At 46.6% G+C, this 12189-nt stretch overlaps 1 protein-coding gene across 1 annotated transcript; it reads right to left on the bottom strand.

Annotated features, from left to right (window-relative positions):
- Window positions 1-269: 269 nt before the first annotated feature.
- MUCL3 (mucin like 3) lies at window positions 270-11539 on the bottom strand. Its single transcript, XM_042987582.1, has 4 exons — window positions 11373-11539; window positions 9845-9973; window positions 1911-5377; window positions 270-1408 (listed from the first exon to the last, which is right to left on the bottom strand). The coding sequence occupies exons 1-4, from the start codon at window positions 11452-11454 to the stop codon at window positions 1262-1264; spliced, it is 3825 nt and encodes a 1274-aa protein (XP_042843516.1). The 5' UTR covers window positions 11455-11539; the 3' UTR covers window positions 270-1261.
- Between the last annotated feature and the right edge of the window lie 650 nt (window positions 11540-12189).

Raw genomic sequence — 12189 nt, 5'->3', positions numbered from 1 at the left:
AACTCAGGCTGGCTCCTATCTAAATCCAGGAGTGACTCATTTTAGGAGCAGTAGAAATTCAGCCTGATTTTCCATGACACTCTAAAGAATTCCTGTTCTCTAGCCACTGCTGCTCAAGGTCATATGTAAGGTCACAGCCAGAGTCAGGAACACTAGTCAAGACTTCTCCCAACTGACAGTTCAATAATTATGGTGTACTTACTTTACAAATATTTTCTACTTTATTATAAAAAGACCAATAGATAGGAAGCTGTCTATTATCTGTTCATTCTTTCCACTATGCCAAATCAGTAATAGGTGAAAGGGCTTTAATAAGTTGGAGAGAAAATCCAGATGATATGCCTATAAGGGGGAATATCAAAATCTGGGGTGAAAGTGTGAGTAGAGAGAGTATGGGGGCAGTGGAGAAGACAAGTGACTCTTCCAGGAAAAAGCCTGGACTGGCTTTTGGTAGAACCGACAGGAAAATAAATAATGAGTGGGGAACACCATCAGGGACAGTCTGGAATGGGGATAAATGGATAAGACTGCAGACCACACAAAAATCCCTCCCTCTGTGCCACCCACGACCCAGAAAGCCAGACCAGCAGGATGTCTACTGTAGACATTTAGAAAAAACTAAAGGATTCAGAAGGAAGAGGGAAGAACCATCTGGATGAGAGACATTTATGATCTTTTCTGGAATTTTCCTTGCTCCTTGGTATAGAGAGGGTGAAGGAAATAAGTTCTCTTTTCTTCTCAGATTCTACTTTTTTCATTTTAAAAAGGAGGTAGGCAAGTGTCCTGGGAAGTCAAAGACGAGCCTGCTTATACACAAAATCTAAGTAATAGTACATGGAAATATTATAGATTGGTCCTGACACCCAGGAACTCTGTCCTCAATCTCCAACTCACAGTCAGATATGGGGCATTGCCTTCTAAGGCCCCCAAACTTCCTTTAGTCATGCTGCTCCTCCCAAGACTCAGTGTCCTATGTCGGTGTCTACCCCATGTGTCCATCAAACATGTTTTCATTCCAAGACCACCATCTTCTGCAGAGAACACTTGCATTATTCATTCTTTCTTCTTTATCTCCCTTCTTGCTTATCCTTCTTGCTTATCACCTCATCCCTTGACCAGTTTCAATAAGAACACAGCTGATGAAGAGTTAATGCTGTTAACTGCCAGTACTCTGCCCTTCCTGGAGTCCAGGAAATAGGAATGGTGAGTCTAATTCCTCATCTTAGGAAGGGCATGGAAGAGCTGGGACCTTTCTGAAGGATCACCGTGGGGAAGGGATCTGGCCCTTGCCAAGAGTCTGCTGCTCCATCAGGTAGACTGGGTAGGAACTAGGGCCCCCATCATCCTCTGGGTCATTGTCCTCTGTGTTCTGGACCAGTGCACGGCGTGTTTTCATCGTACAGGCAATCTGTGATTAGGAGAAAGGAGGAATGAATTTCATCTGCCATGCCACTTGCTTTCCTCAATACCCATAACCCTTCAATTCTATTCTCCCTGATCCTAGCCATTTAGCTTCCTTCTTTCCCAAGATTCCATCCAAACCTTGATCCTTATTCCAGCCCCAGATCCCATGCACTAAGTCCCAGACTTCATCTCCAATTCCCTCCTCTGTCCAATTTTCCCTCTCCTGATATTCCCTGTTCTCATATCCCAGATTCTATCTCCAGCCCCCAGTTTTTCCCTATTCTATTTCCTTTTTTCTCAGCCACAGACTTTTCTTCAATGCCACTGTTCATGCCTCATGCATCTATTGTCCTTCCCCAAAGTTTTCACCACCACTACCCCTTTATTACCAACCTCCCACCATGCCTCTTTTCCTGGGCTAATTACTGCCTCTTGTTCAGATCCATAATCTCTCGTCAACTCCCTGTCTCATGGGTTCACTCCCCTGTAGCATCCCTGCCCCTTACCAAGAAGATAAGGCCAAGGAACACCAGGAAGAGAATCACAGCCACCAGGACCACAATAACTATGGCCCATGCAGGGAATGAATCATTCTCCCTCATTCCTCCAGCACGAAGACCTCCCTGTGAGCCATCTTTGTTCTGATATGGATGGTTTTGGTTGCCTGGGGCTTCTGACATGATGGAACTCAGCTCTATGTGAGATGTGGTGAGTGTAAAAGAACCAATGGGTACCCCATGGGTAACATCAGTTTTATTTGAACCAGGAGAGGTATTAGTGACAGATTTGTCTCCTGTGACATTGAATGGAGGTCTTATAGTCTCTGTGGAAGCTGTGTTTTTTCCTACACTTTCTTTAGGTTTTCTTGGGGGTTTTGTGGTCTCAGTGGCCAATGTGGCCTTTACTCCATGTTTTATAGATTTGGCTTGAGTTCTTGTTGTCTTCTTATTGGCTGGAGTGGCATTTTCTCCATGTTCTTTGGGCCCCTCTGGGGCTCTTGTGGTATTGCTGTTGGCCGAGATGATCTTCTCCCCATGGTCTGTGGGAATTCCTGGGGCTCCTGTGGTCTTCCCATTGACCGTTGTGTTCTTCTCCCCATGGTTCTTGGGCTCTTCTAGGGCTCTAGTGGTCTTTCCCTCATGGTCCTTGGGGACTTCTGGGGCTCTCGTGGTCATCCTATTGGCCAGTGTTGTTTTCTCCCCATTGTCCTTGGGCCCTTCTGGGGCTCTTGTGGTCTCCCTGTTGGTTGGGGTGGTTTTCTCCCCATGGTCTGTAGGAACTTCTGGGGCTCTCGTGGTCATCCCATTGGCCAGTGTAGTCTTCTCCCCATGGTTCCTGGGCCCTTCTGGGGCTCTTGTGGTCTTCCCGTTGGCTGGGGTGGTCTTCTCCCTCTGGTCCTTGGGCCCTTTTAGGGCTCTGGTGGTCTTCTCCCCATGGTCCTTGGGGCCTTCTGGGGCTCTCGTGGTCATCCCATTGACTGTTGTGTTCTTCTCCCCATGGTCCTTGGACCCTTGTAGGGCTCTGTTGGTCTTACCCCCATCATCCTTGGACCCTTCTGGGACTCTTGTGGTCTTACCATTGGCCAGGGTGGTCTTCTCCCTATGGTCGTTGGGCCCCCCTAGGGCTCTAGTGGTCTTCCTGTTGACTGTGGTGGTCTTCTCCCCATGATGCTTGGGAACTTCCAGGGCTCTTGTGGTCTCCCTGTTGGCTGGGGTGGTCTTCCCATGGTCCTTGGGCCCTTCTGGGGCACTCATGGTCTTCCCATTGGCTAGGGTTCTTGTGGTTTTCTTCCCATATTCCTTGGGGCCTTCTGGGGCTCTCGTGATCATACCATTGGCAGATGTAGTCTTTTCCTCATGGTTCTTGGACCTTTCTGGGGCACTTGTGATCTTCCTGACTGTGGTGGTCTTCTCCCTGTGGTCCTTGGGCCCTTCTGGAGTTCTTGTGGTCTTTTCCTCATGTTCCTTGGGCCCTTCTGGGACACTTGTGGTCACCCCATTGGCTGATGTAGTCTTCTCATCATGTCCCTTGGGGTCTTCTGGGGCACTTGTGATCTTCCTGTTGACCGTAGTGGTCTTCTTCTCATGATCCTTAGGCCCTTCCAGGGATCTTGTGATCTCCTTGTTGGCTGGGGTGGTCTTCTCATGGTCCTTGAACCCTGATGGGGTTCTCATGGTCTTCCCATTGGCTGGGGTGGTCTTCTCCCCATAGTCCTTGGGCCCTTCTAGGGTTCTTGTGATCATCCCGTTGGCTGATGTAGTCTTCTCCCCATGACTCTTGGGGCTTTCTGGGGCACTTGTGGTCTTCTCATTGACTGTAGTGGTCTTCTTCTCATGATCCTTAGGCCCTTCCATGGATCTTGTGACCTCCCTGTTGGCTGGGGTGGTCTTCTCATGGTCCTTGGGCCCTGCTGGGGCTCTCATGGTCTTCCCATTGGCTGGGGTGGTCTTCTCCCCATAGTCCTTGGGCCCTTCTAGGGTTCTTGTGATCATCCCATTGGCTGATGTAGTCTTCTCCCCATGACCCTTGAGGCTTTCTGGGGCATTTGTGGTCTTCCCGTTGACTGTAGTGGTCTTCTTCTCATGATCCTTAGGCCCTTCCACGGATCTTGTGACCTCCCTGTTGGCTGGGGTGGTCTTCTCATGGTCCTTGGGCCCTGCTGGGGCTCTCATGGTCTTCCCATTGGTGGGGGTTGTCTTCTCCCCATAGTCCTTGGGTCCTTCTAGGGTTCTTGTGATCATCCCATTGGCTGATGTAGTCTTCTCCCCATGACCCTTGGGGCTTTCTGGGGCACTTGTGGTCTTCTCATTGACTGTAGTGGTCTTCTTCTCATGATCCTTAGGCCCTTCCACGGATCTTGTGACCTCCCTGTTGGCTGGGGTGGTCTTCTCGTGGTCCTTGGGCCCTGCTGGGGCTCTCATGGTCTTCCCATTGGTGGGGGTGGTCTTCTCACTATAGTCAGTGGGCCCTTCTGGGGCTCTTGTGGTCCTCCTGCTGTCCGGAGTGGTGTTCTGTCCATGTTTCTTGGACTTTTGGCGGCTTATTGTGGCTTTCTTATTGGTTGATGTAGTCTCTTCTCCATATTTTGTAGATTCTGTTGGGACTCCCGGAGTCTTTTCATAAGGCAATGTGGCTACTTTTCCATGTTCTAGTGAGTTTTCTAGTGATTTTGTGATATTTATATGAGCTGATATGGTGCTGTGTCTATGTTCTCTAAGTGTTGCTGGTATTTGTGTGGTCTTTTCAATGGCTAATGTGGTCCTGCTTATACGTCCTGTAGTCTTCATCATCGTTGTGCCTGAGGCAACTGTAGTTCTGAGATTAGCAGCTATTGTATGATCTCCAGCTCTTTCTGACCTTCGTGGGGTTCTTGTAACCTCATCTGATGGGGCTGTTGTGCTTTTGCCTGAGGAATACATAGGTATTTTTTTGCTCTCCGAATTTCCTGAGTTGTGGACAGGATTTATGGTCTTCTGTGAAGTAGCGCTTTTACTCTCTGAAGTAATGTTTCTCAAAGATGTTACACTTTTATCTGTTCCTGTAACTGATTTGAACTTAAGGCAAGTTGTTTTGATCTTGGGTGCTGAGGTTGGATATTTTACACCAGACAATCCCTTATGTGTGTTAGTAGAGTCAGCAGGATCAATAGACCGTCCATTCCGAACATTTGGGTCTCTTCCTTGATTGCTCGGGGTTTTTTCAGAAGTAGAGTTTTGGGAATTACCATGATGACTTGTAGAGTTTTGGGAATTACCTATGTGTTTGTAAATCGGCTTGAGATGGTGTGTAGCGTTGCAATTGCGTTTTAGCTTATGGGTTTCTGTAGATTTAGTGAGGTCTAGAGGGCTATGGCTTGACTGAAGAGCAGTATGATCAGGGGGTGCACTATAAACAAAGCCTGAAGTAGGAGAGAACAAATTATCAGATGCTGGGGAATCACCAGTTTTCTGAAGTTCTTGAAATGTGATAGCACCTGTGAAGGAAAAGAGGCAAATAAGAAACTTCCATTATTTTCTTCCTTGTTTCTCTGCCCACCTCTCCCTCTAAGGGTCCCTTTATTACCCTAGATATATCTCCCCAGCCAGTATCCTCAAAATACTATGACTTAAAATCCCCATTCTCTACTCTAGTCTCTGGACCTTTGTTCAGGTTGTGCCTTTAGCAAGAATGCCACTTCACCTCTTCTCCACTTCCACTCCTCAGTTCTGAAATTCAGACCTTTCTGGCCTTATGGCATCTTTCCAGATCCTTCCAAGCATATAAGATCTAGTTTCATCTCAATGCTCAAAAAATTCTTTATTAATACCCTTTCCTGCTACCTTCAACCCAACCTTACAGTTATTTGTGTGCCTATCAACCTCTACTTCCTGCCCTACCTATCAAATCACAAGATTTTGAGATCAGATATTGAGGATATTTTGTTCCACAAATGCTCCTTCAGAGTTTATATACTTATGAAATGGAGTTCCCTTTCCATGACAGGGCTGAGAGGAAAGGGAACAAATATCAGAATCTCCATCTTTCCATAACATTCCAGCTCCATCTCAAATGTAATTGTGTAAGAGACTGAAGTAAGACTTCTGGCAGAACTTGCCATAGGATTAATAAATAGACACAGGTGATGAATGGGAGGAGGATAAAAAGAGGAATGGAAGATGGATAGAGGAAGGATATGGAAGACTTCATTTTGGTGTTAAAGTTTGGTTTGGATGTAGAGAAGTAGATAAGATGACTCAACCCTATGGTCGCCCACTGGACACCCCTCTCTTCACACGCCTAAAGCTATCTGGGATAGATGAAGTTTGCCCGCTTGAAAGAAAAAGATGTCTGCTTGGGGGTCCTGAGATGAGTGAATGAGGCAGCTGAATTGTAGAAGGGACTGACTGTGTTTAAGGACAGGGTGTGAGAGAAAACACCTCTATCAATGAACAGATAAGGGCCTTAATTACGTGGAAAAAAAAACAACCAATGGGGACAGAGGAGATGTCTCTGATACCTAGTCAGGAGATCGCCAAAGAGTGAGGGAGATAGTGTTGTTACGTAACTGAGATTTCCAGTCTGTTAGCTCAAGGTGGCAACCAGAACCTGGACCCATTCCCAATCACAAAGAAACAAAATCCACCCGCCTCCTTGCTGCCAAGAAGAGTAGAGGCCCGGGGAACTCTTTGAAAAAATATGGGTGGGACAAGAAGGGGATGAGGGTCCCAAGTCTCTTATGGGAATCGAGGTTAGGGAAAGAAAGGATGGCTGAATTTTCAGGCCCTCACTTCGCTGTTAGTTCCATTCCTTGGTTCTCTCAGCAGCAATACCAATGATAGCTACTATTCATTGCGCACCTTTTCTGAGCCAAAAGCTCAGGTGGTTGCCTTACAGACATTCTCTTTCTGGATTCTCTTCTAGGGTCACTGATCTCCCAGCTCCCCCAAAAGTAGACACAGATGATGAATGGGAGGAGGATAAGAAGAGGAATGGAAGATGGATAGAGGAAGGAGATGGGAGACTTTCATTTTGGTGTTAAAGTTTGGTCTGGATGCAGAGAAGTAGATGAGATGACTCAACCCTATGGTTCCCCACTGGCCTCTCCTCTTCACACACCTAAAGCTATCTGGATAGATGAAGGTTGCCCTCTTGAAAGAAAAATGTGTCTCTTTAGAAGCGTTACAAGCTATTAACCTCCCTATTTTACAGCCAAAAAACTTGAGTTTCAAGTTTCACCCAAGAGGAATGGTGACTTGCACACAATCCCACAGCAACAGCAATGGCCAACCTTTCTTGCACACTTACTACGAGATAGGCAGGTCTTATGAATGTATTAACTCATTTACTTTTCACAACAGCCCTTTGAAATTAAGAACTATTTGTTATTCTCCCCCTTTTTATAGATGAGGAAACAAGGTTCAGAGAGAATAAGTAATCTCCCCAAGGATACTCTCCAAGTCAAAAGTTGAGCTAGAGTTTGAATACATATTCTGGGTTCCCAGACCCAGGCTCCTACTGGTTAAGACTACACTACACAAACTATAGTTCAGCCCAGCTGTTGGGAAAGGAAGAACACTGGCACTTGTGGAATGCCTAAAGGATGCTGTCTATACATTTGTTTATTTAATCTTCACCACAAACCTGTGAGACAAGCATATGATCTTACTATTTTATAGGTGAGAAAAGGAAGTTCAAAGTGATGAAATAATTGGCAAAGTCAGGCTTCTCACTAAACCCCAGATGCTGTTAAATGTGATAGGGGATGAGTAAATATCCAGAAAGTGAATAAATGAGCAGTAGCAGTAGTATTAGTAGCAGTGCTATTTTGCAGTGCAAATTCCACTGGCTTTAAAGAATCAGAGGACAAGATTAGAGTTCAGGCTCTGTCCCTCACCAGCTTTGCATGCTTGCTTGGGTCACTTAAATATTCAGAATATCCATGTCCTCAACTGTAAATAACAATGATGTCAACTGCACCAGCTTAAGCATAGAAGATTATTTAAAGCATTTGTTGAATCTGAATTATAGTCTTTCAAACAGTCTCATACTTTGCCTTGTTCTCCTGGTAGTAAGGGGAGCCTGAGCCTGTGGCCTTCTACAGCCCCAGGTATCTCTCCTTTCCCATCTGCTTCACATACCTCTGAGGCCTGCCTTGACCACCTCATCCAAAGGGCAGCCCCATATTCCTGGGCCATTTCCCCTGGCTGTGTTTTATCAACATGACACTCATCATTTTCTATTTATAATAAATACTTCCCACAATGGCAGGGATTTTTAATTGTCTCATTCATCACTATGTCTCCAGCTTAGAACAATGTCTGGCCCACAGGAAGCACTTCATACATATTTGTTGAATGGGTGATTAACAATATCTTAAGACTGATGAAAACTCTTCAGAAGCAGTGCCAACAACCTCTCATTATGCACACTAAGTAAAAAAGCATATATAACTGTGACCTCCAAAAGTTGGAAAACCAAAGGGTAATTTCTGCCACATGAAGTAATTGAGCCCTTGAGATGTTAAAAGAAGACCTACAGCCCACCAGTTCTGGGATACTGGTTGTCATTTAACCCCAGGGCCTATATACTCAATAAAGAGATTCAGATAACTAGATCTTAGAATTCCAGATCTACATCACACAATTGTGGAACCATTGGTTATTAAGTCTAGAGTTGAAGCTCAAAGGATTCCTTGGTTCTGAGCTCAGCCATGGAGCAAATCAGTGACTAACTGCATTGCCTACCCCCACCCCCCCGCCCCAAGATGAGATGACCATCTCTTCTCCCCAGTAGCAATTTTAGTTCCCTAGGAAGTTTTTACTGTGAGATATTCATTTTGCCAACTACAATAATGGCCCCAAAATAACTTTTTTGGTCACTGATACATAGGCAGAGAGGAAACTCTGGCTTTAGCACAAGACACTGAAGATGGATGCTCAGCCTGGATTAAAGAATGAAAAAATCCCACATCAAAACTACGTCTAATTCCAAAGGTCTGTTCAACATGTTTCATTCTCACTTATCATGCTAAGTGATTCATGATGCAGGGTCTCCATCAGAGCAGCTTCACCCAGAAGAGTGTATCTGGTGTTTCTTGGTGTCCTGCCCCTAGAAAATGGCTTACTCCATTTGCAATAATATGGGTAAATGCTTTAAATGTCTATAGAACACAAGCTCAGTACATGGCCTAAAACTCAGAGTAAAACAGACTAAAGAGAAATATACTCAAATGGTTGCCTGCGTGGGTAACTGGGGAGTATCATATTTTCTTTTTCTTTCTCATTTTTTTCAGTTTTCCAGTTTCTATAATGAGCATATTTCTGTCAGATAAGTTACATCAAATAACATTTATTAGAGGAAAAACAAGACATCCTTTTTAGACTTGCTCCAAGACCCCATTTGTGCTCCCCTCAGAGATGATTTCATCTACTTTCTGCACCTCTGGGTTGCAGAACAACTGCATGCCACAGACTCTGGGGTTCTAAGACCCAGTTATCTGAATCTGGGTATTGACTAATCCTGTGCATAAATGATGGGGAGGGGTTGGAACTGTGTACTAAAGGTATTCATCCACCTCAGTCATCACTCTTTCCCTCTCTACCTTGGCCTCACTGCCTGCTGGACATAGTCATGTGCCCCATCAGCCCCACATTCCAGTTCCACCCTCACCCCACCCCAACCTTATCCCAGTCTCACACCCTCCCTACCTATCACCCACTTGCTCTTCTCTACAGGATCTGAGTGTCCACTGCCCTGGCCCTCCCCCCAGCCCTCTCCTCCGTTTCACCCAGGCAAACTCTAGCAGCCATCTCCCCAGACAAAACCCACAGAGCCCAGAGTGTCCTATTCTGGAATTCAGATCTCAAGTCTGCCCTGCATCTGCCTGTGCCCTAGAGCAAATCTTCCTCAAAAGTTAATGTGTATGGAGTTGTCTCATGCTTCATTCCCTTCTGCTTTGTACCTACAGATCCTTCTTCCTGGGCAGCAGCACAACAGAAGGTGGCAGAGAGCAGCAGGTGGGATAGCAGCATGACAGGAAGGAGGAGAGAAGAGACCCAGGATTGGGAGGCTGAGGACGGCTCTGGTGCCTCTGTCCGCAGACCGTCAAGATAGGGAGAGAGGTACAAGTCAGAGCACAAACAGAATGCACTGCTGAGGCCTAGCAGAGGCAGCTCGAAGATTCCTCAGCCCCTGCCCCTGCCAGCCACCATCCACTTGTTCCCCTCGCTCCCATCCCCGCTGGCCCCAACATGACCTGAGCTCAAGGAAGGAGAAATTTCCTCCAATATCACCCTCTGTCAAATACTATTAGAAGAAGAAGCTGCTGCCTGCCCTACCCTAAATACTGTCTGCAGCATCCAGATTCACAACTTTCTGGGTCCTGGTTTGCAATCATTAACATCGTTGCCATGGATGACCCTATCCAGCTCATTGCATCTCTCTGAATTTATTTGTGTGTGTCTACCTTGTGAAGACCCTCCTTTGAATCACCCAGGTCCCCTCCAAACTTCTCCTGTGTTTCACCTCTCCACTCCCTGGGGTCAGTCACAGAACTATTTCTTAACTAAGTGAACTAATTTGGTGATTTCACTTTAACTTGTAGGTTCTGTTGTGCTCATTAAACTTTTCCACATACTTTTTCTCACTGAAGCTCTGGAATGTTTCCCAACTGTAGAATGGGGACAAAATCATGCACACCTTATCGAGTTGCTATGAGGATCAAATAGGTAAATGTGAACAAAGTGCCTAGAACAATGCCTAGCACATAGTAAATGCCTGGTAAGCGTCATCTACTGGTATTGGCCAGATGGCATTCTTCTAAGCTTATAAATGTAGGAAAGCCCTGACTAACTAAATGGGCCAGAGTCCAGAATAGAACCAAGATTGGCGTAGAACAGGGCTCTTGGGAGAGAAATGCACCTCGGGCCCATGAGGGCAGCAGGCAATGTGGAATGGCAGAATCCCTGCTTGCCACCCTCTAACTTCATGACTTTGGACAAGTCCCTTCACTTCCTCTGCATCATGCTCTCCTCTCTATAAAGTGCAATATGAACCATCTCAGGGGATTTGAGGAGATGAAATGAGATTAAGTACTGTGAGCACATGTGAGTTCCTTGAACATAACAGATGCTCAGAGAATGTCAGGCCCCACTGCTGTCTACCCAAGACTGCTGGCCTGTACAGTGTCTTTATGTAAACTGGAAACAGCCCCTCTGTGCGTGGGTGCAGCTTTGCAGGCTATGTCTTGAGAAGCAGAGCACAGGCTGGATTTCATCTCCTACCTGCTCCTTAGACAGTAACCTTAAGCAGTGAACACCCTAGGCAACTGTATGCAACAACCCTATACCCACATCCCTTCCCACCACACATTCACCTGCTATTCATTTCTATGATTGGTCATTCAACCCTACAAATGCTAAGAAACAATTCCTCTTTGTCTTCTGTCTCCTTGTGTTATGGTAACCCCTTTGCCTCTGAAGGCATCTTACCTGCCTCCTGAGAAGCTAAAAGGAAGATGAGGCAGCAGTGGAGGCCAAAGGTGGAGCAGATGCAGTGGGCTGGCTGGGCCATGTTGGAGTTGGACAGCTGCTTGGGACCATGGGCTGGGGTCCTCTCAGCTTAAATGGGTCCATGTTTGACGTCATGGGGGCTGGGGCCCCCCAGGTCTCAACCTTAAGCAAATGGAACCGCCCCACCCCACAAGGGTGCCCTGATAACAGGAGACCGCAACTGCTGTGTCACAGAGCCAAGCACTTGGGTGCCTGCTGAATGGGTGGGATCTGGGAAAAGGAACACAGAGTAGGCAGACTCCTGACCCAGGCCCAGCAGAGGGAGAGGGAGCTGGGTGGGGGCAGCCTCCAGGGCTCTGAGGAGATAGGGAGCATATTGCTGGGTTCTAAAAGGACTGGGCTCTGATGGGTGAGGCAGATGGGGGGGTGATTGGGTGCTCAGGTTCTGGGAGGAGATTCACATTCTGGTTCTCCAGCTTCACATTTGCCCTTCCGCTTCTCTCGTGTCAGCCCTGTTTTCCACACCCCTTATTCACACATGGTCACTCTTTTTTGCCATGGGTGGAGTCATCCATGAGTATCAGGTGAAAGAGCAAAGAAGCAGAAAGACCTCACATGGTCCACTACTGCAGAGACAGGTGCTTCCAGATGTCCAGAGATGACACAAGATGTGGATACAGTGGGGACAGTGACAGAGACAAGCTACAAGACTGATACAGAAGCCCAACATCACACACCTCACCAGGGATGCAGATGGGAACGGAGGCTGAGTTCTTTGGTAGAGATGCTTGGTGTA

Source organism: Panthera tigris, chromosome B2 (assembly GCF_018350195.1).
Source record: "Panthera tigris isolate Pti1 chromosome B2, P.tigris_Pti1_mat1.1, whole genome shotgun sequence".
Taxonomy (NCBI): domain Eukaryota; kingdom Metazoa; phylum Chordata; class Mammalia; order Carnivora; family Felidae; genus Panthera; species Panthera tigris.
The sequence above is the reverse complement of the archived record's forward strand: the minus strand, read 5'-3'. Positions and strand labels throughout refer to the sequence as shown.